This window comes from Corythoichthys intestinalis, chromosome 9 (assembly GCF_030265065.1).
Source record: "Corythoichthys intestinalis isolate RoL2023-P3 chromosome 9, ASM3026506v1, whole genome shotgun sequence".
NCBI lineage: Eukaryota > Metazoa > Chordata > Actinopteri > Syngnathiformes > Syngnathidae > Corythoichthys > Corythoichthys intestinalis.
The window spans coordinates 22,841,367-22,867,375 of record NC_080403.1 but is presented as its reverse complement, the minus strand read 5'-3'; the positions used below and the strand labels follow the sequence as shown (position 1 = coordinate 22,867,375).

At 40.7% G+C, this 26,009-nt stretch overlaps 2 protein-coding genes across 5 annotated transcripts in view; one reads left to right on the top strand and one right to left on the bottom strand.

Annotated features, from left to right (window-relative positions):
- The window catches only part of gli1 (GLI family zinc finger 1), a 119,147-nt gene that overhangs the window by 6,253 nt on the left and 86,885 nt on the right, over positions 1-26,009 (top strand). Inside the window, exon 1 of one of the 4 annotated variants that reach the window (XM_057847247.1) lies at positions 24,367-25,820. The exons of the other annotated variants lie outside the window; for them this stretch is intronic. The gene's annotated coding sequence lies outside the window, so the exon portion shown is untranslated. Of the gene's footprint in view, positions 1-24,366; positions 25,821-26,009 lie in introns of those variants that run through there. 4 annotated transcript variants of the gene reach the window in all.
- On the bottom strand, positions 4,319-11,360 carry LOC130921564 (uncharacterized). The gene is made up of 3 exons (XM_057845609.1): positions 11,084-11,360; positions 4,645-10,855; positions 4,319-4,416 (listed from the first exon to the last, which is right to left on the bottom strand). The coding sequence occupies exon 2, from the start codon at positions 10,687-10,689 to the stop codon at positions 4,993-4,995; it is 5,697 nt and encodes a 1,898-aa protein (XP_057701592.1). The 5' UTR covers positions 10,690-10,855; positions 11,084-11,360; the 3' UTR covers positions 4,319-4,416; positions 4,645-4,992.

The following is a 26,009-nucleotide window of genomic DNA, read 5'->3' as shown; positions in this document are numbered from 1 at the left end:
GTGAGACATAAAACGTCGACGAAGCTGCTCTCCCAGCTTAGCCTAGGCTAACATTCGTCTTTGTAAGTTTTAGTTAGTTTGTATATTGAATTTGAAAGGAAAATGTATGTTTTGTTTTTGGCGACCTTTTTCATGGTGCTACTGCTATCCTGTTGAACCTACTCACATGTGGAAAAATACAATTGTATAACGTTTTAAATGTATTCATTAGTATATTTCACCACGATTTGAGAGCTCAATAAATTGAAGAAAAGTACCGATTGTGTTTGGAGGGTATGTTTTTGGGTTTGCTGGCTGTTTAGCAGAATAGAGGCACTAACACTCACGGCAACAAACAGGGGAAGGGTGAGCGCTGCCGCACCAAGCCACTTCGGCTGCATTTTGGCACATGAAAAATAGCGAATACCGTACTAAGGTATGACGGAAAATTTTAGTGGTTTTGAAACCGCGACGTTTTCACACCACGGTAAACCATGAAACCGGTAACCGGCACATGTCTAGTGCCACTACGCAGTTATGCACTTCCCATCATGCATTTGGGCAGAACAATACAAAGTCACATTTATCCTATAAGAATTACAAGTCTTTCTATCCGTGGATCCCTCTCACAGAAAGAATGTTAATAATGTAAATGCCATCTTGAGGATTTATTGTCATAATAAACAAATACAGTACTTATGTACTGTATGTTGAATGTATATATTGATCTGAGTTTTATTCATTTTTTTCTTAATGCATTGCCAAAATGTATATGATCGGGAAAAATTATTGCGAATGATTGGAATTGAATCCGGAGCAAAAAAAAAAAAAGCAATCGGATCGGGAAATATCAGGATCGGCAGATACTCAAACTAAAACGATCGGGATCGGATCGGGAGCAAAAAAACATTTATCGGAACAACCCTAATTATATATATATATTTGTTTTTTAAATTAAAAACTCGATCCTTTTCACCCAAGTCCGATCTTCTGAAAAAATAGCGCAATCGCAATGGGAAATTGATCCTCAGTAAATCTCATTCGGCTTCACCTGTGTCACCCAAATTTCACTAAATTTAGAAAAAAAAAACACACATATAAACAGCACTTGACTATAAGCTGCAGGTTTCCACGTTTTATTATTGGATATTAGCATAGCATTATGTTATAAATTAACTTTATCATGTCAACTTATGTTCTCATTCATTTGCATTTGCTTGTCACAGCCAGTCTAAACCACAAAAGCACTTCACTTAAAAAAAAAAAAAAAAAAAAGAACAGGTCTAAAGGCTACAATCATCAAGTAGAAAAAATAAAATCCACTTTACCTTGACTTCTTATCTTGCAGCACACAAAGCCTATTTGCAGCTAGCAGCGTTGTCATGAATCTATCTACCTATGAATTGCTCTAAATTGTTCTTATGTCCACCTAGCAGCTGACAAAATAATCTTTGGTAAATATGTGACAATTAGTGGGAAAAGGTCGGAAAAACTTGAAGTTACAAGTGGAGTACCTCAAGGCTTAAAAAAAAAAAATAAATAAATAAATAAATAAATAAATAAATAATAAAAATAAATACTAGAGCTGTGACTAAAAATTTGGCGCTGAAAACTATTGGCAGAACCTTAGTCGTCTTTTGATGCCGTAATCAAAACACATCGCGAAGCCACACGCTGGATGACGCTGTCTCGCAAACACTACTGGCTCACAGCCAACACATCCGCGGTCTGGAAGTATTTTGGAGCATCAAAGAAATATATAAATTATTAAATGAAGGAAAATAAATTTACTTCATCGCTGATACATGTTCTTCCTGAAGTAACTTTCCATTGATGTCCCACACCATATTGAGTACAGTCCATTTGAGCCCGTATGTGAGTAATTTGGAGTTTAATCAAGTGAACAGTATACAAATAAAGTATTATTTAAATGCATACATGTGCATTTGTTGTGGTTTAGTGTGATACTTTTATGGCACGAACACTTCCTCTTTTTGTCACAATTTTCCCCGCAACTTCCACACCCCTTGTGCTAGTCGTTTAATCTGGCTGGGAGGGACTTCGCTCGGCTTCGTTGCCGCTACTACTCGGCCCACTCGCCTGGCTCTCTATTGATTCTACTTGTTGCACAAGAAAACAACGAGTCTTATTTCAAGGATTTGAAGAGATTGTAATAGTCTTGTAAAGAGCTTTACTAGTTTCGGTGAGAACGGAATAGTTTTCTGTTGTTGTTGTGAGCTACAGTCCCTCACAAACGTACAGTACATCGAAATCTCATTTAGCTTAGCAATTGGATGCGGGAGACCCATTTTTCAAGTGTCCCAAACTTTCAAGAAAGCGCATTTATCAAGGTGTCATCGGCCGTGACGTGTGTGTTTCCATCTACTGATAAGAATGCTATGACAATGGCAGCAACTCTGCTATAGGACGTGTTCAGAATTTGCCACAAAACGCTCACTGCCGCCGGGAACGCACCCACCCCATAGGTTTTCAGAATCGGCACCTTTCAAACTAAATTTATCATCTGGCCAATATATCGGCCGATATTAGATCATGATATAGATCATCACACGAACAGTGAACAAAACATTTTTTCCTATTATCGGCTGTATATCAGCCGATAGCCGATCTTGAAGAAAGTCCATCTATCGGCCGGCCGACCTTCACACTAGACAGTGTTGGTAATCTCACTTATGAAAAGTAATTAGTTACAGTTACAAATGACCTTTCCCAAAAAGTAATTGAGTTAGTAACTCAGTTGCCAAAGTACGAGTAATTAGTCACTCAGCAAAGTAACCGAGGTTAGTTTTGAGCTTCTACCAGTTACATTATATATTGTATAACATCTTTCACATCAGATATGTTTATATTAACTGACTGAAGAATAAAAACACTACATACAGTATTTTATAACATTTGGTATTTATTTGGATCATATATATATATATATATATATATATTATATGAATAATATATACTTAAAGAAAACACAAATGTAAAATGACCATTAACCAGTGCAAATCTCTGAAACTGTATGATAGGTCTCCTGCACAATCAGCAGAACCCTATCTTTAAATATTCCGTAAAGTGACAATATTAAATACAATTCAAGTTTGAGAACGCTACCTTTGAAATTCCCTGGCCCGACGCCATTATCGCTGTTTTGTTGTGTTTGGCAGAGTGTGCAGTGAAGTAGGGCATGATCCACCCACCTAGCCAATCATCAACGTGTTTGTAACGGCGTCACCACCCTCTGCTCTCCTCCACCCCTCCCGCTCTGCTTTCTCCAGGCAGCCGGCTGATGTGTGACAAAATCAGACAACTCGCGCTTCATTCAACCAAATTGTAGTAATGCACAAAAAAAAAAAAAATAACGTCGTTAGATGCTCTAACGCCATTATTAACAACACTGACTCTAGACGCACCCAAAGTAGCAACACAGCCATTATTAACAATACGGACTCTAGACGCACTCAAAGTAGAAACATAATCAATATTAATGTTGGAAATGTTTGCCTTTACACAAATAAGCCTTAATTCTAGTTTGCACCATAAAAATAAACAAACAAACAAAAAGCCACAGGGTTCATAAGGAGAACATAAAGTGGAGCATTATAATCTGAAAAATACAATACTATATTGAGCCTGCATTTATAGATATCGTGCCTTGAGCTTGAGTATTGTGTATCAAGAGTCAGACACACTTCTGTAAACTTGTGTGCCGCCATCTTGGATTAGCGCCCCACTATAAAGTACTTGCCTCACATTAGTAAAAAAAAAACAACAAAAAAAACTGCATGATCATATAGAATGGTTCATCTGAATGCCTTTTGAACAGTTTTGCTGTGAAAAAACGGGGGTGTAAAGTACTCCCTCAGTGGTTGTTAATGTGTTGTTTATTGAAATGGAGCCAGACAGAAAAGGGATGGAAGGGATAGAGAGGGAGAAAAAAACAGACACGTGGAATGGGAATACATACTGTACGTAATGTACGTCATACTGAGGTGAATTTGAGTTTACATGATATATGACTACGTGGAACACTACGAAGTCGACATTTAGGGGACACTGACATGACAGATTTGAACCTTTTCACGCAAAAGTATTTATTTATTTTTTAAATAAAATGGTCAAAATGGATTGGCTGTCTAATTAATGGCATGCAATGAGTTAAATGCTATGGAAAAAAAAATCAACTCGAGAATGGGACTTTGGACCTTCAGCAGTGTCTAGTTCTGTTTTTTTTTTTTCATTTTGATTTCGTTAATTTAGGGTTCATTAACATTATATTCATTAATAAAGGTTCTTCTGCCCTCAGCCGAGCGTATGGCTACTCGACTTTGGCAGCGAGCTAAACCGACAAAGAAACTTGGAGGCCCGAACTCCTTCCTCTCATTTATTTCTTTGTGTCAACGTGTGTGCGTGTGTGTGGTAAAACTGAAACATACATAAAACACAAATGTTATACACAAAATAAAAGGTTCTATACAATAACATGTTTATGTAAATAACAGAAAACTGGCTCCATTATGAGCAAATGAAATGAAGTGGCTACTTTAGCTTAGCACAAAAACGTGTGGGTTCGCGCCACATAAATAACAACAAAATAACAGAATAGACACACCAAAATTACATCTAACCCATTGTTAAAACGTACAAACTTACAGATTTTGTTTTGTCAAGGGTTCCCAACGATGTATGGTGCAGAGGAGGTGTGTAACGTCTTAACACCTCAAGGCCTCTTTTCCAACTGAAATAAAAAGTTCTTTCTGCCTGCTGCTTACAGCAAGTCGCCACTAGGGGAAGCCGAGCGCAAACAGCAATACCAAAGAAAAACTTAAGATTCTGAGTTAGAATAGCGACATCCTGTGGACGGATGAACAATGTACAATCTTAGAAAGAAATTAAACCCAAAAAGTAGTCAACATAAGACCAGAGGACATAACACTCCCCGCCTGACATCTGCAAGATGTCAGCTCTTAACTAATGAACGATACACAACAACAACTCGTTTTACATGCTACCCTTAGACAGCAAAAGCACAACTTCACGAATTGGGCGAATGTAAAACCTATTCTCGCCGTTTCGGCAAATCTTAACCTCAACTTTTCTGACATTACCGTCCTCACTTGGGAAAGATTTTGTGATCAGTCCGAGTGGCCAATTATTCCTATGTTCCAGAGACTCCCTCATTAAAACAACGTCGCCCATTTGAAGGTTCGGCTTTTTTATTTTCCACTTGCGACGAACCTGCAAGCCTGCGATGTATTCTTTCTGCCAACGACTCCAGAAAACATTAGCTAAGTACTGCACGCGCTTCCATTGGGCTTTGAATAGGTCACTGGTCTGAAACTGCCCTGGTGGAATCGGTGGTGTGCCAACCTTTTGCGTGAGTAGCATCGCAGGAGTAAGAATGACTGGGTTTTCGGGATCTGTAGAAACAGCCGTTAGCGGGCGTGCATTTACAATTGCGGTGACTTCAGCTAACAATGTCACGAGTACTTCATGTGTGAGCTTCCCATATGGATGTTCAAGGAGCATTGCATTGAGGATTTTTCGGGTGACGCCGATCATGCGTTCCCAGGAACCAGCCATATGGGATGCATGTGGAGGATTAAACTGCCATTTGCACGCACTGTCTTTCAAGAATGTGCCTATTTTGTCATTGTGACAGCCTAGTTTGTCTATTTGGAGCTCTTTGCAGGCACTCACAAAATTTGTCCCACAATCAGATCTCAAGAGTTTGGCACCACCTCGGATGGCAAAGAAACGACGCAGTGCATTAATGAACGACGATGTGTCCATTGACTCAATCACTTCAATATGAATTGCACGTGTACTCATGCAGGTGAATATGACTGCCCATCTTTTAGCATCTGCATTAGCACCACGCGTTTTTCTCACTGTAACGGACCAGGGACCGAACACATCAAGGCCTACATTTGTGAAAGGAGGGTCCGTGGACAGCCTGTCCTCAGGAAGTTCAGCCATTATCTGTTCAGGTTGCCTGCCCCTTAATTTGCGGCATGTGATGCACTTGAAAATCACACTGCTTACTGCTCTTTTTCCTCCCACAATCCAAAAGCCCCCTGCTCTGACTGCTCCCTCCGTGAAATGCCTTCCCTGGTGACATAATTTTTCGTGAAAGTGTCTTATTATGAGCTGAGCAAGATGGTGCTTTCCAGGGATTAGTATGGGATTGGTTTCTTCTGCAGACAACTGTGCTTTCTTTAGTCGGCCTCCAACTTTAAGGAGCCCTTGCGTGTCAACAAATGGATTCAGTTTGCTGAGTGGACTTGAGTTTTTTAAAGCTGTGCCTTTTTCAATGCATCCAATATCTTCTGCGAAGACCTCTCTTTGAACGGTGCGAATGATCGTGGTCTTGGCTAGTTGCAGTGACTTTTCAGTTAAATGTTTGTTGCAGTTGTGCCAGCCACGACAGGAAACCTCAGAGTTGTTCTTGAATGATTGAGCTATATGTTGGAGTTTGGCAATAGCCTTTTGCAGCACCTTCCAACTTGAAAACCTTTCAAATCTGGCACTATTAAACTGGCCTTTTGATAGGGTGGTAGTGCAAGTTGTTACCTCAGGACGCAACTCACAGTCAGTCTCTGGGTCTATGAGATCGAAGGTTTGACTTCGAACTTGACTTTGGTCCAACCTGGAGAGGAAAGCTGGGCCTCTGAGCCAGGTGGAGCTGGAGAGCTGCTCAGCGGGCAACGCTCGTGTGGCATGGTCTGCCGGATTTAAGTGTGTGGGCACGTAATGCCACTGGTGAGTTTGTGCAAAGCGCCTGATGCGTTCGACTCTGTTGTGCACATAAACGTGAAAGCGTCTCTTGGTGTTTGAGATGTACCCAAGCACTACCTTTGAGTCTGTGTAAAGATTCACCTGATCGACTGTGACATCCAGCTCCTCTAGAACCAACTCTGCTACTTCCACGGCCAGGACTGCTGCACAGAGTTCAAGTCGGGGTATGGTGATGTCTGGTTTAGGAGCTAAACGTGCTTTGCCGAGGAGGAATCCCACTTCGCTGTGTCCGTCCTCATTTGTGAGTTTGAGGTAGGCTACCGCACCTACGGCTTTTGTGGAAGCATCACAAAAAACGTCAATCTCTATTCTTTGGGCTGCAGACAGCGGTATTGAAGTGTACATTCTGGGAATTTCAAGATGTTGTAGGTGTTCGAGGGAACTTTTCCACTTTTGCCACTGTTCTAATTTGTCTTTTGGCAGTTCAGTGTCCCACTCTGAAACATTTGTGGAAATGTCTCTGAGTATGGTTCTACCCCCTACGATTACTGGAATAGCAAAACCAAGTGGGTCGAACACACTGTTGATAACTGACAGAACTCCCCTTTTTGTGAACGGCCTTTCATTTACTCTTACTTGGAACTTGAATTGGTCAGTCAACAGCTCCCATCCTAAGCCCAAACTGCGCTGCATTGGTGGGGTAGTCTGCCCAATGTCAAGACCTTGCATGCCTACAGCACGATCTTCGGTTGGAAAGGCTCCTGTTATGAGAGGACAATTGGATGAGATTTTGTGCAGGCGTATGTTACACTGAGCCAGCATCTTCTGTGCCCTACTAAGAACATCAATGGCCTGCTCTATGGAAGAGAATGATTTTAGCCCATCATCTACATAGAAGTGCCGTTCAATGAATTCTTTTGCGTCACTGCCAAATTCCATTTCTCCTTCTATGGCTGTTCTTTTCAGTCCAAAGATGGCGACTGATGGGGAAGGACAATTACCAAACACATGGACAGTCATCCTAAATTCTTGCACTTTTCCATCAAGGTCATGATTTTGGAACCACAAGAAACGAAGGTAGTTACGGTGGTCTTCTCGTACTATAAAGTTGTGAAACATATGCTCCACATCTGCCATAACGGCGTATGGGTCGGACCTAAACCGCATCAGAACTCCTACGAGAGTGTTGTTAAGATCTGGTCCCTTGAGGAGCACGTCATTGAGAGAAACATTGTCAAGTTGAGCACTCGAATCAAAGACTACCCTAATTTTTTCTGGCTTTTGCGGGTGGTAAACGCCAAAACTAGGGAGATACCAGCACTCTTGATCTGGCGCCAGTGCGGGCGCTGGTTCGGCATGGCCCTTGCTGAATATTTTCTCCATAAACTCAGCGTAATGCGCTCTCATTTCAGGTTTTCTTCTCAGCGTTTTGCGGAGCGACATTAAACGATTGTAGGCCTGCTCCCGATTGTCAGGTAGGCGCCGCCTAGGTGAGCGGAATGGAAGTGGAGCTACCCAGTTATTCGCCTCATCTTTAGCAAAGTTGTTGTGCATAATGTCTAGGAACAACGCATCTTCTGCCGAAAGTGCAACTTTGTCGTCATTTGTTGTTTGTTGGAAAATATGTTGTCCTAGTTCCGCTTGTGTGTTTAGTGGATCGTTTTTGGTGTATTTCTCTTTGATAACGATTGTGTTTTCGCAAGGACTGAGGAACGTGGGACGTCCACTGTTTAGAACGTTCGTCTTAAATGAGTTCAATGTGGGTTTATGAGCTCCAGAGAGACAGACATCACCTATGACAACCCATCCTAAATCGAGACGCTGGGCATGAGGTGCATTGTTTGGCCCATTTACCTGACCACGAACTTTATGAGCCTGAATGATGTCCCTTCCCAGGAGCAGAAGAATGTCTGCCGATGGGTCGAGAGGAGGAATCTGTGAAGCGATTGATCGCAAATGAGGGTGAGCTGCTGCTACCTCAGGGCTGGGAATTTCGTCTCTATTATCTGGAATCTGATCACATTCTGTTATTGTAGGCAGCATCATGGAGACCTTACCATCTACATCTTCTACAACAAAGCCATCAGCTTTGCGACCTCGTGTCTCTGATAAACCTGCACATGTTCTCATGGTGTATGGGAATATGGTACTTTGCACATTAAACATGTCAAAAAACGCAGATCTGGCTAAGGATGAATTGCTCTGATCATCCAACATGGCATATACCCTCTTTTTCTTTTCTGGAGAAGTTCGGCGATATACATTAACTAAACAGATCTTTGAGCATGATTTTCCTTTTACGCCTTGCCCACATACTTCTGTGCAACTGGCTGTGTTCACAGGATTTGGGCCCTCAGACTCCCCGCCGTGACTCTGGGTTGGGGGATTAAAGTCTTGAGGTGTCCATGGAGGTGGACCGACATGCATGGCAGACACATGAGCATCGCTATCACATTCTGAGCATTGGATAATAGCTTTACAGTCTCGAGCCCTGTGATTTGTGGACGCACAACATTTAAAACAAATGGCGTGCTCTTTGAGAATGTTCTTTCTTTCGTCTAGTGTTTTCATTCTAAACCCCCTGCATTTGACGAGTGAATGAGGTTTTTGGTGGATAGGACATTGTTTGTCTGGATCGAGTGCTGTCAATTTAGCCGGACTGATCTCTATTTTATTCACTGCTAGTGGAACTCTGTATTTGTCTCGTCTTACTGATGTCTTACCAACCCTTGGATTTATTACGTTTGAACACTGTAACATAAAGCTAGGGTCTGTTCTCATTTCAGCGTAGTCATTTACGAACCGCACAAAATACGAAAAAGGTGGATAGACTGCACCGTTTTCCCTTTTGTATTTGGTACCTTGTGTAACCCATGACTCCTGGAGTCCATATGGGAGTTTTTCAACTATCGGGTTTATGCCCCTTGGTGTGTCGAGAAAGCTAAGACCCGGCAAATAACTTTCACTTTTGGCATACGATAGCTCTAACAGAAGATCAGCAAGCTCCTGCAGTAAGTGAGTGTCTTTGTTGGAGATTCTTGGAAAAGTCTGCAACCGTTGGAAGAGTGAGGATTCAATTACCTCTGGAGAGCCATAAGTCTTGTCTAGCCGCTGCCACAGACGTTGGAGACCTGCCTGTGGATTACTCACGTGGACCGCCCTGATCCTCTGAGCGTGTTGAAGAGACTCCCCGCCGAGCCACTTGGTGAGAAGGTCGAGCTCTTCGCTGGGCTTGAGATTGAGGCCTTCCGTCGCGTTGCAGAACATGGACTTCCAGGACAGGTAGGACTCTGGCCGGTTGTCGAAAACCTTGAACCCCGATGTCAGCAGATCACGCCGTGCTAGATAGGCTGCTAAATTGGACAGTTCACTTTGTGGGGTTGCTGAAGGTGTAGGCTGGTGTGAGATGTCCGTTCTCCCACGATGAGATTGGAGATGCTCTTCGTCAGCGATGTCGATGTGACGCACATGTGGAAAAGCACCAGCTGATTTTGGGCTATTTTCTGGTTGTTGAGAGTCATTGTGCCTAACCAGGTGCTCAGTGTTTGGCGTTTGTGTGCCATCTGCTTGCACACGCTGGTCGTCAAAGTGAGCATGCACATACTCTTGTGCACGCCTGATGGAGGGGGGTGTCTTGGAAAATACCCCTTGCTCGCTGAGGTCGACTTTGGCGCGCTCCTCTTCTTCGAAAGTCGCCTCCCAAACTTTAGCTGCGGCGAGCGCTGCTTCTGCTTCACCTTCCGTCTTCAGAGCGTGTAGTGTTGCCTCGATGCGTGCCTTCTCGACCTCCATGTCGATTTGGCGTTTGGCGTACCGTGCTCTGGCGTAGGCAGCTTCGGCGTCTGCTCGTGCTTGTGCAGCAGCTTGACTCGTTCTGGACCGGCGTGAAGAATGAGAATGACTGGCCTCCGACCTGGTGACCACTTGGCTGATAGGTGGTGAAACTTCTTGCTGAGACATCTTGGGTGCTTGATGTGTTGAAAATCTTTTTACTCTTCTGCCCTCAGCCGAGCGTATGGCTACTCGACTTTGGCAGCGAGCTAAACCGACAAAGAAACTTGGAGGCCCGAACTCCTTCCTCTCATTTATTTCTTTGTGTCAACGTGTGTGCGTGTGTGTGGTAAAACTGAAACATACATAAAACACAAATGTTATACACAAAATAAAAGGTTCTATACAATAACATGTTTATGTAAATAACAGAAAACTGGCTCCATTATGAGCAAATGAAATGAAGTGGCTACTTTAGCTTAGCACAAAAACGTGTGGGTTCGCGCCACATAAATAACAACAAAATAACAGAATAGACACACCAAAATTACATCTAACCCATTGTTAAAACGTACAAACTTACAGATTTTGTTTTGTCAAGGGTTCCCAACGATGTATGGTGCAGAGGAGGTGTGTAACGTCTTAACACCTCAAGGCCTCTTTTCCAACTGAAATAAAAAGTTCTTTCTGCCTGCTGCTTACAGCAAGTCGCCACTAGGGGAAGCCGAGCGCAAACAGCAATACCAAAGAAAAACTTAAGATTCTGAGTTAGAATAGCGACATCCTGTGGACGGATGAACAATGTACAATCTTAGAAAGAAATTAAACCCAAAAAGTAGTCAACATAAGACCAGAGGACATAACAAAGGTGTTTACAAATATAAAAAAATATTGTTTTTTTAAAAAAACAATAATTATCTTGATTAAAAAATGTATGAATTGCTTCTTTTTTTTTTTTTTTCTTTTTTTCAAAAGATCAGAAATACTCACTTACTTTATACAGGGTTAAACTTGTGTCAACCTTTATTAAAAAAAAAAAAAAAAGCTGTCCAGTTATGAGATTTTGACGGTATGATAACCTTAAGCAAAAATATCACGGTTTCATGGTATCACAGTATTTTAATTAAAGCTCTAAAACAGGGTTCGCTAAATCTGGACCTCAGTGCCACTTTTCCTGTTGTGTTTTCCACGTCTCTCTCCCCTAACACACCCGAATCAAATGATTATGTCATCAGCAACGTCTCAAGAAACCTGATAATGATCCAGATTATTTTGATTCAGGTGTGTTGGAGGAGGGAGACATGGAAAACACGACAGGAAAAGTGGCACTGAGGTCCGGATTTAGTGAACCCTGCTCTAAAATGTTTTACTTTGAGAGATCTGGATTTAAAAAAAAAAAAAAAAAAAAAAAAAACTTTTTTCCATTGAACAGGATTGTTATTTTTCAAAACATATTAGCGAAGTGAAACATAAGTATAATGTTGAGTTAAAATAATTAAAAAAAAATAACAAAATAACTGAAATAATCAAAATAAAATTAAAATAAATGTAGTCCTTCAGGTGAGCCTAAACCCACAGCCACAGCTCAACATTATTGCCATCAGAAAAAAAATTATTGAATTATTTTACATAAAAGCATGTGCGTATGACTTGTATCATGTTTACATTATACACACACTCTCTTTCTCAACAAAGACAGCTACCAGAGAGAAAAAAAAAACGTTTTAGCATTGCTAGACACACTAAACACACACAACTTTTATTTTTGGATAAATGCAAAATCATATTGAAAGGAATTGCCACCTCGGCAGTCACCCTCCACAAACATGTTTTATATGTCGGTTGGCCCTCCTCTAAGACGCGGCCGTCTGTAACTTTTCTGTATGCCGAGGTATTCCCATACCAGCAATTTCGGGGTTTTTTTGATGGGAAAAAAGTTCAGGAGTGTCACCTCCTCCAGCCTTGGTGTAGCACAGCTGACTCACTGACACTGAGCAACAACCAGTGGGGGATGGTTGAGCCTTACAGCCTTACAAGCGAGGGATTTTTCCATGCATTTTTAACATTAGGGACGGTATGACGGAAAGTTTTTGCGGTTTTAAAACCTTGACGTTTTAATACCACGGTATACCTTGAAATTGGTAATCAGCACATGCCTAGTAGTGACCGCTGTCCTTGAAAGGGCTTAAAACACTTTCATGCTTGATATCTATGTAATTGAATAGCATTCATATTATATTGATTTGTATTATTTGACTCCAAAATGACTTGAAGTTGACTTTTTTGTTTGCCCCCATCAAAGTTGAAGTTTGTTGGAGAGTATAGAGGGTGCACTTGTCCTTTGGCCACATGAGAAAAGCTCCGCAGGGGGCTTCCTCGCCAACCCCCCTTGCTCTTTATCAAGCGCGTTAAGGCCAAAAGGCTCCTTAATGGGAACTTGTCTTAAACAAATAGGGCGCACACAGGAAGGAGTCGTCTTCCTATTAGCGGCCATGGGAGAGAGGCCTCCGTTTGGCTTTTATCGTATGCCAAGATAAGTCCCTTATCAGCATATAGAGCACAGATTGGAAGCTTCACGTGCACGTGTAAATTAGAGCAAACTATCACTGAGTGGAGTGTGGGTCACGTGATCTGAGAGACAGACAGCAACGAGCGGTGTGTTTTTGTCCAGATTCCATTTTGGGCTCAAACGTGTGTGACGTGATGCCTGCAATCCTGCCCCCCCACAAACAAACCCCTTCCTCCCACCTTCTAGAGAGTGAGGGGGGAGGGAACGAGAGAGAGTGAGACCACCCTCACTGGGATCACAGCCCCTCAATCAGGCCCTTTCACACCCTGTGAACCTGAAACAATCAGGCTTTAATAGCAACTGTCTGTGTGTCTGTCTAAAGAAGCATGCAGGGACAGAAGACAAAACTGTGCGGATACTGCTAGATTCCTCATTAAAATGGCATTTTATGTTTATTTGGGTTATCTTTGTTACGTTTGTGTGACGTCTATAGCTGTCAATGGCAGCCAACGAGTTGACATTTAAATATATACTAAATAAGGTTCTCTCTGATTGAATCGCCATTCTCTGTAAATGAAATATGGATAGCAGCTTTGCTGAGATCGGTAGTACGCAATATCTGTGTCTCTTCTGAACCAAATTGTCATTGACGAAAACCAGCTAAATGACGAAAACTATAAATGAAAAAACATTTTAGTCAACTGAAATAAAAACGTCAGAGACGTCAAAATGACAACATTCAAAATGACTAAATAAATCTTTTATTATATTTTATACAGGTGAATCCTGCACTTGACAAATAACAGCATTTCAAATTTTAATTCAAAGATCATTAATTCAAGAAAACTAAAAATACTAACAAATCTACCCAGAATTTAATCAAAACTATCTATTAGAGAAAAAAATAAATCTAAACTATATAAAATTAAAACCTTTGATTATAACAAAAATCCAAACTATTATAACCTTGCTCTGAACGACGCGTTTTGATCATTTGCACTTCTATTTTCACTCGGCAAATGTTGTCACTAACTCCATATTATTATGACAGTCTTATGACGCCGCTGTCAAGTAAAGTTGTTCCGGTTAATATTTTTTGGTGTAAATATTCCATAATACAGTGAGGACAGCTGCGGCTTATAGTCCGATGCGGTTTATCAATGAAGTAATGCCGTTTTTGGGTCCAATTTAATGGGTGGCGGCTTACAGTCAGGTGTGCCTTATTGTCCAAAAATACGGTAGTTTGGCATATTTTGAACAGTCCCTCAAAAAGAATCGAATGTTCATTTTTAGGAGTGGGAACTGGAAATGTTCTGATCGAGCGAGCTTCAGATCGGGATGCCGATCGATCTGGTCCGATCACGTCATTTTCAAAGTATCGGAATTAAATCGTTTTCTAATTGTATTTAACATTACAGACATAATATGGTACACACATCCAGAGTCTTTAGTTTAGGCTTAAGGTAGGGTTATCAAATTTATCCTGATAACGGCGGTAATTAATTTTTAAAAAAATGTATCACGTTAAAATATTTAACGCAATTAATGCATGTGCTGCACGACCCGCTCACGCATTGTCGTGCTCAATCTGTAATGGCGCCGTTTTACCTATGTAGAGAGATAAAAGGCAGCGCAAAATGAGTAGAGTGAATTTTGGCAGCCTTGGGAGCCTTTTTTTAATTGGCTAAAGCCTTACAATCCCTCTCCCTACGATTATAAATATCATGGGAAGCAATGTGAGGAAGCAAGGTCGCAATTGATCTTTTTCTTAACACCTTATGTTATTTCCCAATGCAGAGAAGATATATCAATTGGTAGCACTACGCACAGTCATGGTTCCATTTCCCATCATGCATTTGGGCATGGCTACAGTATCATTTACTGAAAGCTCAAGAAATACACGAGATGGCAATATTTAGTCACAATATACAAAGTCACAAGTCTTTCTATCCATGGATCCCTCTCACAGAAAGAATGTTAATAATGCAAATGCCGTCTTCAGGATTTATTGTCATAATAAACAAATACAGTACTTATGTACTGTAAGTTGAATGTATATATTCGTCCGAGTTTTATTATTTTTTTTCTTAATGCATTGCCAAAATGTATATAATCGGGAAAAATTATCGGGAATGATTGGAATTGAATCGGGAGAAGAAAAAAAAAAAGCAATCGGATCTGGAAATATCGGGATTGGCAGATACTCAAACTAAAACGATCGGGATCGGATCGGGAGCAAAAAAACATGATCGGAACAATCCTAGTGGGAACCTCTTGATACGTCACGATATGATACGATTTGCGATACCAAGCTCACGATAACAATGATCTGACGATATGGCGATACAACGATTATCGATAGATTGATCAGGAAATCATTCTAGGATTTTCTACAAACAACTAATAAACAGAAAAACAAGCTTCTGCTGTGAATTGGAATGAGTTTATCACGAGTAGACGTCCAATCCATTTGAATTGGGAGGGTGGCAGCGAATGAACATTTGTTCATTCGCTGCCATCCCTCCCACTTCAAACAGATTGAACGTCTATGGCCGTCAGTGGCAGCCAATGCCAGGCAATGAGGTCATTTTGGGCCATTTAAGGTCATTTACCTGTTGATTTTGGGGTATTTTATGAGTCACTTCCTGGTTATTTTGAATTACAGAACAGGAAGTGACCTGGGAATCACCCAAATGGATAGGCAGTGACTCAAAGTCAACAGGAAATAACCTGTAAATGCCCTAAAATGAACAAAAAGTTACCTGTAAATGCCCCGAAAATCGGACCGAATGACTGTGAATGCTCTGGTTTTGAATGAACGAATGAACTTTCCCAGTCTAAATGGATTGGGCGTCGAGCACCGTCAATGGCAGCCATAGAGTTAACTGAGACAATATTATGGTATTATGGAAGATTTTGGTAGCAACTTGATGGTTCCTTCGATTCTTGACAGGAGCATATCGATAACCTTTATGGATACAAAATATCATGAAATATCACCATTTTGATATTTTGTCACACCCCTATTCATTTTCCAGCAGTAATATTTAGAATATACGAGTACTATAATAGAATAGAATAGAACAGAATATCCTTTATTGTCACTTTACACTTGTTAAAAATAAATTATGCAGCCCCTCCAGTGCAATACAAGCTTAAAAACAAGACCATTCAGGCGATGTAAACTGTAAAGCTATATACAAGCAAAAAGAAAATTACACATATTCTGCACTAAAATGCAAAATGCATATTATCTATCAATGGCCCGCTAGTTTAATGCTCATATACAATGGGAGACAAGCTTTAATTAAAATTACCAGTTACACAAAAAAACTAAGTTATATATATGTATATATAAATATATATATTAAAGAATCAAGAACAGATGATGTGGGGAAAAAAATTGCAATCTTTTTTTGGTCAGATCGCCCAGCCCTCATATCTACATAGTATGTGAAAGTACAATGCGACCGCTTCAAAATTCGCCTTTCCATGTCTTTTCCACTCGCTAATTATCTCCACTTCACAATTGGTAATTTGGTTGTACATTTGGGACAAGTTAGATGACAGACTGTGCGGCAGGAGGCAAAGCAACATGTTGATTGTATCTTATTACAGTACATGGGCTGCTTTTATTCAAGCATGTGCCTCAAGCAATGTTTGGATGTGTGTGGGCGTGCATGGTAGCTGCTGCTTTCTGTGTGCGGTTGCTATTATACATCGATTTCTTGCTAAGTTCTAAAGCAGACGTAAAAACGTGACATTCTATGCATATAGAATGTGAGAAATGTGATTGGTATACCCTAAAAAGTACACACTGAAAACAAAAGCGCGAGTATTATAGTTGATTCATTTCTACACGACTGAAAAATTGAGGTAGCCCATTTTAGTTAACTTCTCAGTGGTTTAAATAATGACTGTTGTATCGGATGATGACATCAGCCTTCACACTGCTTGCGTCATTGTGTTTTCTAAAATTGTTTTGTGGAATGTGTGAATTGTTTGGCTGGTAAATTTGACTGGTATCTGAGAGGCGATCACTTCATTGACTTGGCAGCTTTCTCCAACATGCCATACTACTCTATTGAAAGACTCGCCAGACTTGCCAAAGCGTTTCATACTGTACAGAGAGTTGCGTTCAACGCCGTCATAAAAAGCTCCATTCTCAGGTACCGCACTCACAAATCAAAGCAAAAATAGGGTGAACTACCGCTCTAAAGTTGTTCAAGATATGATTGATGTGTTTGAATATTTTATACTCCTCCCTGATATATATATATTTTTTCACTAATAGTGGTTGACTTTTTGAAAATGATTTTTTTTTTTTTTTTTAATGTGTGCATATGTGTAAAAAAATAATAATAAAGGTTGTTTTTTTCCAAAAACTATGTTTAAAAAAAAAAGAGCCTTTTTCATATACAAAGAAAACGAAGATTTCAAAGATTTTCTTTTCTTTTCATTAGAAATATTTTTATCTAAAAAACAACTGTTTTTTAAAATGCAGAGAAGTTGGTGAAGTATACAATATTTCACAAGATTTTATTTACTTTCAAGTAATAAATCCTTTTTTTCCTTGTATTTAAATGTAATATACAATCTTCAAAGGGGATAGTTATTGTTTTTTTGACGATTCCCAGTTATAAATAAAAAAAAACAAACAAAGTGAACACACCTTTCAAAATGATGTAAATCTAAACATAAGACACATATGATCTTTTAAAAAAATGTCACGCATGTGGTCTGCCCCAAAACAAGAATTTTCTAAATTTGTCTCTTTTATACCTGAAATAATTTGTCACTTTTTCTTCCACCCATTTTAATCCAATCATGATCATTTTGCCTAACTTACTCCATTCTTATTCCTCGAATCATCAAGTGTTGTGCCTCGCTGGCGCCACGATGAGTAGATCCAATGCCATAACAGAAGTCTTGACGTGTGTGAATTACTACCGCAGTCACTGATATGCTGACACGTCAACCCGCCGCAGGTCAAACGTCCCCAGATTTATGAGCGCGACGCGCGCAATGACGCCCGTTTTGCAGACTTTCGCCAGCCTTGAGGCTCCACGCGGAATGTCACGGTCGCGCCGGACGATACCGAGGAAAACTCGACACCTTGAGATGATGCACTAATGATTTACGACGCTCTCGAAGGTTAACTGCCTTGGAGGGTGATAGATGTCCCATTCATTTGCAGTGAATGGTCATGTTTCAGTCCCACTGATGGCGATAATTGTCCAATCCATTTGAATTGGGAGCGAATGATCCCTCTCAGTTTAAATGGATTGGACGTCTAATCGCTGTCAATGGTAGCCAATGAGTTAAAAGTGCCTGTGACAGAATAAAAACAATCTTAAAAATAGCATCATTATGTGAATTAAAATCATATTTTGTGACGATTCCACTATATACAACAATTTGGCAAAGCGTAGATGACGAAAAATGAGAGTAACGATTTCAGCTGATTCGGCCCATTGAGGGAAAGATTCAGAATGAGGAAAATGCGAAAGAGTAAATGTCATCATTATTTTAATTTCTTTACTCTAATATTTTTACAGGATATTCTTTTAATCTAAGTATTTTTCCCCAATTGCTAAATAAATTGTATGGTCATGACAAATTACAGTCTTGTGCTAAATGGAATATGAAATATTCATAATGCATTTATTTAGTACAACATGGAAAAATTACACCATAATGGTCAAAACTATTGACTTCTTGCACCTCCCGAACGATATTTTAATGCCACCGGAGTTAGTCCGGCTTTTGCCACTTCCCCGCCCCGCCTTCGGAGATGGAGGAAAGAGCGTAAACAAAACAGGAGGCTGACAGCTAGGCGACATGCTAACCCGAACAGAGCGGCTCTTCCAAGTCTCTTTCTCGCCTTTCGAAAACGAAAAATCACATAAAACTACCCCGACTTATGTCACACACAGCGGCGGGGGTTATTGTCCTCACCGATCGGCCATCCCCTGGCGGCGAGCAAGTTTCGGCTCGTCGTTCTGCTGCGGCCCCGGCACGCAGGCAGTGCTCGTCGCCGGGGATGCAGAGGGGAATGAACGCCTAAAATAGGACATTCTCAGTATAGGGCTCTTTACGCGGGCACGCGACGAGGACATAGAGGGCGGAAGTCTCTACACAGTCGAGAACCGGAGACGAGAGCGGTGGGCTCCCTGGGTTCAAGCCTAGGATAGCCTCTTTAGGCGGGCACGCGAAGGGGACTGAGGGGGGTGGAAGTCTACACAATCGAGAACCGGTGACGAGAGCGGGGTGCTCCCCGGGCCCAAGCCGAGGATAATGCTCTATAGGCGGGCACGCGTTTATAGGCCGGTGACCATAGTGTGTGACAAGCACACAAGGTCGTCGGCTGAGTGGCCTTCTCGGTGGACAGGGAGCATTGTCACCCACAAAATGCAAGCCATCTCCTTATTCAAACGTTTGCCATGATCCCAGTATTTGACATAACATAAAACACATAGCTTACTTATAGCTTATTGTCAGACTTATTTTGCCCAATATTTGCGGTGAACAGGATCTTTTGGAAATCCAAAAAGCCTCACACCACTCTCCTTGGTGTAGCAACAAAAGCCTGCAGCACATTGGGCTGCAGTGACACAAAAAATAAACGAATTAATCAGCTGAATCGGCAGTCCTTCTGCATACAATAGTAATGGCTGTATTGTGAAAATGATTAGTCGGGTGACGTCACATTTGCCTTCTTACTCAATCCAAAAACCATGGCCGGAAGTCTCTAATTTTTGTAGCGCAGTATTTAAAAAATCGAATAAATCGCTTCCACACACATCCAAGTGGTCCATTTCATTCAGGAGCATAAACTACCGCGTGTAATATAAAATAAACATGCTTTTTTGTGTCACAGGCATTTTAAGGTTGACGAATATGCGTCAGAGTTCTCTTTTGGCATGAGTATAATATTACATCGGATTCTGGGAATAATATATTTGGACAATGCCAACCAATTTGGGGGACTAACTGCAGAAGGGAGAAATTTTGGTTCAAAGGTGGCACTTTTGGTATATTCCAGGGCTTAGTAGTTTGTGAAAGTTGCAAACTCCTACTTTGGGAAACCTCAATTGTAATTAGTTATACTAGCTAGATTGGTGGAATGGAATTTAAAAAAAAATGTTTGTACTGCATGGAATGTGGGTGGATTACACTCGGGAAAAGTTGGGGGATAAAATCTGTTGAGTTAGATTTTTCTGCTGATTAAAACAGACAAACAAACAAAAAAATAGCATGCTGATTCTAAAATTGCGATCAGTTTGCTTCTCTAGCACATCAATTTTTTTTTTCTCCAAAGCTTAATTACTTACTATGTTGTTATTACTTGTACTAAGCTAGCCAAATCTTTTGTATAAACGTAATAGTGTTAAATAAACATTGCGGTCATGCCTTTTTCTTTTTTATTTCCAATATATGTCTATATATACTGCATGTATGTATGTATGTATGTATGTATATATATATATATATATATATATATATATATATATAACAGCGAAGTTGCCAGCATACTCTTTTGAAGGCATCGGGAGCGAGGTTGCAAACGTTTCATCCACTTACTATATCATCTAAGTTAATTGAACTCAGCTAATCAAGTTCACAATGTTAACTTGATAAAATGAGTTAGGAATACTCTGAATGACAACCCTTTAAAAAAGAAAAAATGAAGAAATTACAATGCAATTCTTTTAATGGCAAAGAGCCGGGATGAATTTGTTCACATATTCACCATAAGAGGCTGCCATTGTGTTTTTAAACGTATCCCCAGATAAAGTTAACATACAGTTAAAATACTTAGTGTATACTTTCTATAGTTTACTTTACTGCCTTAGGCTAGCGAGGGAATAGAGTAGCCTGGTGGTCCGCCAGGCTTATAAAACAATGAGGGGAAACCCTGCTAGGGACATAGAGAAAAACCGACCAGTTTTGGATTTTGTGTTCCTAAGTGTAAAGGAATGAAAGTTTAGAGATCAGTTCAAGGATTTACCATGAAACTGCATTATACTTTTCTTTTTTTCATTGCAAAAATACTTTATGAAAATGAAGTAATAGCTTGTAACCAGACAATGCCAGTAAATCACTACATTTTCCTAGTGCTTGGTATTGACATAATTTTGATCATTTGCCATTAAAAAGTAGGTGCGATGGCCCGTCTTCCTTATGTCAAAGCAGGAAGAAATGCTTATATTGGCTGCGGATGAGACTAAACTTTCCATTAGTATTAAGCATGATATGTTTTGGAAAGGGAAGAAGCATTTGACAGTGAGAGTGAGATGCATGTTGTTTTAAATGTGCAGCCGCTCCAGTGTACGCCCATGGGCTGCCGCTGCTGCTGCTGCTGCTGCTTCTTGGGTGGGCTGCAGGGAGGGAGTATAGGAGGGAGGGAGGCCTGACGTCGGAGCCAAAAAGCAGGGGGAAAGTTGCCGACTGCTGGCTCGGCTGCTCGGGGAGCTCGGCTGCTTTTTTTCCCCCTGCTGGAACGCATTTCCAAGTCAAGCGTTCCTGACCGCCGCACACTTGGCTTGGCTTTCTAACGCTCGTTGACCAAACATGTTTTTCCGTTGTTGTTTTATTCTACTATCGCGCCCTTTGTCTCCTTGTTACTACATTAGTTAGTTTTTCACTGCCTTGTTTCAAGCAGCTTGGATTAAAAAGAAAAGAAAAAAAAAAGAGAAAAGTCAGAATTTGGATCAGATAGACATCGTTGTGGCTCCTCTATGGGTTTTTTTGAGCCCTCATCTAGACTTGATGACAAGGAAAGACAACAAATAGCGACGACAGTAAAAGATAGTCTTCAAATCATAACATGAGAAAGCTACAGTGCCTGAGAAGGGTCGTACAGTTTGCAAATACCAAAAAAGCAGAAGAAAAATACATTAATGCTAATAGCCGCTTACAATGTTATCCAGTAGCAATAAAGCCTTTAGCCGTTATAACCACTAATGTTATCCAGCCAATGTGCTTACCAAATTTACTGTCACACACTTCCATTGTAAGCCGTAAATCAGACTTAAAACTGAATTAAGCACACTAACGTCTGACTGGCAGCCAACGTCATACAACGATCTCTAATGGATGATAACATTGCTATTTGTATTTTTGTTTTTTTCTTTGCAAAGAATTTGGAATTTGCAACATTTCAGAAATTTCATGGAAAACATACAACCTGTGTTAAACCGCTAATGTATTGTCAATGTATTGACTATTGATTGTGAGCAACAAGCACGTTAGCTGAAAATCAGTTTCTAGTAAAAAAGAAACCCAAAACAGGAAATAAAAATCTTTACAAATATAACCAATAATATCTCTTAAAATGCCTCATTCAAGAGGTCAAAAGGCAGTTACGTAACTTTTAATTTTAATGTTACAAACACCCGATTTCCATAAAGGTTACACTGCACACTGGCATTTCCTCCCCTTTACAGACTGCCATCTTGTGCATTTGGCTGCTAATTGACTTTGAAGGTATTACGGTTATTGGTAGGCTTGTAAAGCACGTCGTCTTTATTTACAAGAGAAGGAATAAAAAGGCCGAAGTGGGGCGAGCACTGCTGCTGACCCCACTGTAAGTGATCGCGGCAATTGAATGGTGTTCCTTCAGAGGGGAGAGGGTGGGGAGCCAAGGGGGACATCTGGTCCCGTTTGCTGAAAACTCCAGACCACTCCCCGATTACATAATTGTGCCTATTAATTACACTGAGGAGGGCCCTCATTTCCTGTTAGCTAACATGCCTGTAAAGAAGGGTTCTTCATTTGATTACATGTGTCTGGACATAAAACATGGCCTCCCGCGGGTATTAAAAAGACCCCATAAACGTCAAAAATACCTACACTCCTACTTTGTGTGTGCTACTTTATAATGATTTACTGCCACCTTTTTAATTATCATTTTACTCCAATCAGGCGTTTGATCAAGGTTGTAAAGACTTTTCAGAACCACTCTAAACAACATTTACATAATCACATACAGGACTGGATGATTGGGCAAAAAAATGTTAACGTTATTTGTCCTATCTCGATTTTTATGTATGTTAAGACTCTGTATTGAAAACAGTGAAACACAAACTTTATTTTCGATTTTGTCTTCGAACATCAGAGAAATATTGATTATGATTGCTGTCATGCACATTTCCCATGTTTGACCAAGGCATTATACTCATGGCTAATCGCCGAAATTGAATTTTTTTGCAAACAATGATCATACAATTGCCCAGCCTTATTGTTATTTGGCTGTTCTGGTCACCAAATATATACAGTACATCGGTGTGTGATTGGTTGAATAAGATGCATTATATAGGGTGGAGCGGAGCAACTTGCTTATTTAAATTTGGCGCCTTGAAGCGATGGTTACTCTGAAGATGGTAGGGATGGACTTATTTTAGAGGGTGGGGCTTAAAGTTTGGTTCTTAACGTGCGTTGTTTATTTTGTGTTTATTTTTCAGGAACCCCAGTGAACATCATGGAGTGGAGGAAGTTGGAACGCACTTTCGCGGTTGAGGCATTTTTTTTTTTTTAGCGGTCGCTCAATCATCGCACCGCGACGTGCATTCCATAGATATTTCAATATTGCCCGGAAGTCGATTGTTTCATGGGTAAACAACTTCAGGGAAACGGGTAATGTAAAGAAAAAGAAACCTGGCCTTCCACAAACAGAAAGGACACCCCAAAACTTTGATGCGGTGAGACAATCTGTTTTGAGATCTTCCCGACAGTCTGCCCGCAAACACGCATCTGCTCTTGGGTTGTCTGCTCGTTCTGTGAGACGAATACTCCAGAATTGAGATCACAAAACAGATTGTCTCACCGCGTCAATGTTTTGCGGTGTCCTTGCTGTTCGTGGGAGGCCAGGTTTCTTTTTCTTTACATCGCCCTTTTCCCTGAAGATGTTTAACCATGAAACAATCGACTGCCGGCCAGGAGCACGACCACGGGGGGCAATATTGAAATGTCTACGGAATGCACGTTGCATTGTGACGATTGAGCAACCGCTTGAAAGAAAAAGGCCTCAATAGCGAAATCGCGTTCCAACTTCTTCCACTCCATGATGCTCACTCGGGTTCCTGAAAAATAAACACAAAATAAATAATGTACGTTAAGAACCAAACTTTAAGCCCCAACCGTTCAAATAAGTCCATCCCTACCATCCTCAGAGCAACCATCGCTTCAGGGCGCCTAATTTAAATAAGCAAGTTGCTTTGCCCCACCCTGTATTTGTGGGTTTTGAAGTTTTTGCACTTATGAATGTTCAATCCACTTGTATGGATGTTGTGTGTTGATATCTCGTAGAAACAATTAGACAATTATACGATCTTTTCCAGATTAAAGTATGCCACGATTCGATTGGATTCAAGGGCCTTCAATCAATTTAAGATGATAATATATATGTACATAACACAGTCTGTAACATTTTACCGAAAGTAACAAAAAATACAAGGCAATTCTGATGTTTTGGAGAATTTTCTTTCTCAAACATTTCATACATCTGAATGAAAACTTATTTTTAACCCGTTCAATGCCACTGACCATCATAGACATCAAATCCATTCTGAACTGGGATGGCTAGCATTGGGTGATCATGTTTGACTGCAATTGACAGCGATAGACGTCCAATCCAAATTGACTGCCAGGCCTCCCAGTCAAAATGAAATGGACTTTTATCACAGTCAATGGCAGCCAAACACTGATCAAAAAAATGACCAAGTCGATCAATGTTTTGCGATGCAATCAATTTCGATTCGATTGTGCTTAACCAATTATCTGGGTAAATTTGAAGTCAGCTACCGGTTTTTAACCGCTCATCACCATGTTGTTGCCGGCCACACACAAAGCTTCCCTGTGGGCCGCAGGAATACGGCATACGTGTTGTGACTAGATGGACACAGGTGTGACGGCTGCGGTGGATTTCACACTGCGGCCGAGCCACTGAGGAGAGTTAGTGTGCTTGAGGAATGTAAGGTTTGAGGGGGAGTCAAACCAAACCTAGAATGTCCCTCAGAAGAGCGCATACCTCTGCCAAGCCCCCAAAATTGGAATTTTCTTTCATAGGCATCCTGCGCACATATTAAATTCCTATCTAATGAAATAGTTATTTTTTAAATGCCATTCATAGGTTAGGAGCCAATGAGTTAAATAATAATGTTTTTGTTGGAACTCAAGTTTATAGGATAAGGTAAAAGATGTCAGTCTTTCTCCCACACCGTGACTTGACCTTTTTCTGCACTCAGCGTGAAACAAATGTTACAATGACAATGCGGCTGTCACAGCTGTTGTTGTTTCAGGTCCTGCTTCCGTATTTCTCGCTGCTCTCACTGTATTTCTAGGGATGCACGTGGCAGGGTTGGTCAATACAGCGGATGAAAAATGTAGTATACCTTCTTGTACCGCCATCACTAACATTATTTGCTACTACAACGACACAACAACTGACCACAATTGTGTCTCCAAGCTGATGACTGTGCAGCACTTTCCCGCTTAATTGGACTTTTCCCGACCGCTGATGATTCCCCCAGCAGTCTGACCCCCTCTGTCTTCCTATTCAGCAAGTGACATAGCAGTTGCTCTGCTGTGGCACATTTATTGGCCCTTATTAGGCAGCACCTGTAGTCCATTAAACGGCTCAGAATAGAGGTTGTCCGTGTGTCTCTTTGTATTGTCGCTGTGGTGAGAGGAAAATTTCTTTTGGTGTGTTTGGTCGGTGGGAGAACAATCCTGGAATGTTCAAAGTCTACTGAAGGGACTTTTTGAAAGAAGCTTTTTGTTGAAAGTTGACCTTTGGCATGAAAATGGGGTGAGTGTGTGTCACTATTGGACAGTTGAGCTGAGCATTAGGAGTATACGGTGAATGACAGCGGCGTGAATTGGTTCTAATCAAGTGTTAAAAATACCGTATAGTTTTTTGCAATGGTTTAGAAAATAATGTTTCAGGGAAACAGTCAAATTGAGTTTTTGTACATTTAACTAATTTGCTGCCAGTGAC

Bases quoted from the DNA above. Each gene is read 5' to 3' on its own strand.
- LOC130921564 (XM_057845609.1), bottom strand. From the start codon at position 10,689: ATGTCTCAGCAAGAAGTTTCACCACCTATCAGCCAAGTGGTCACCAGG.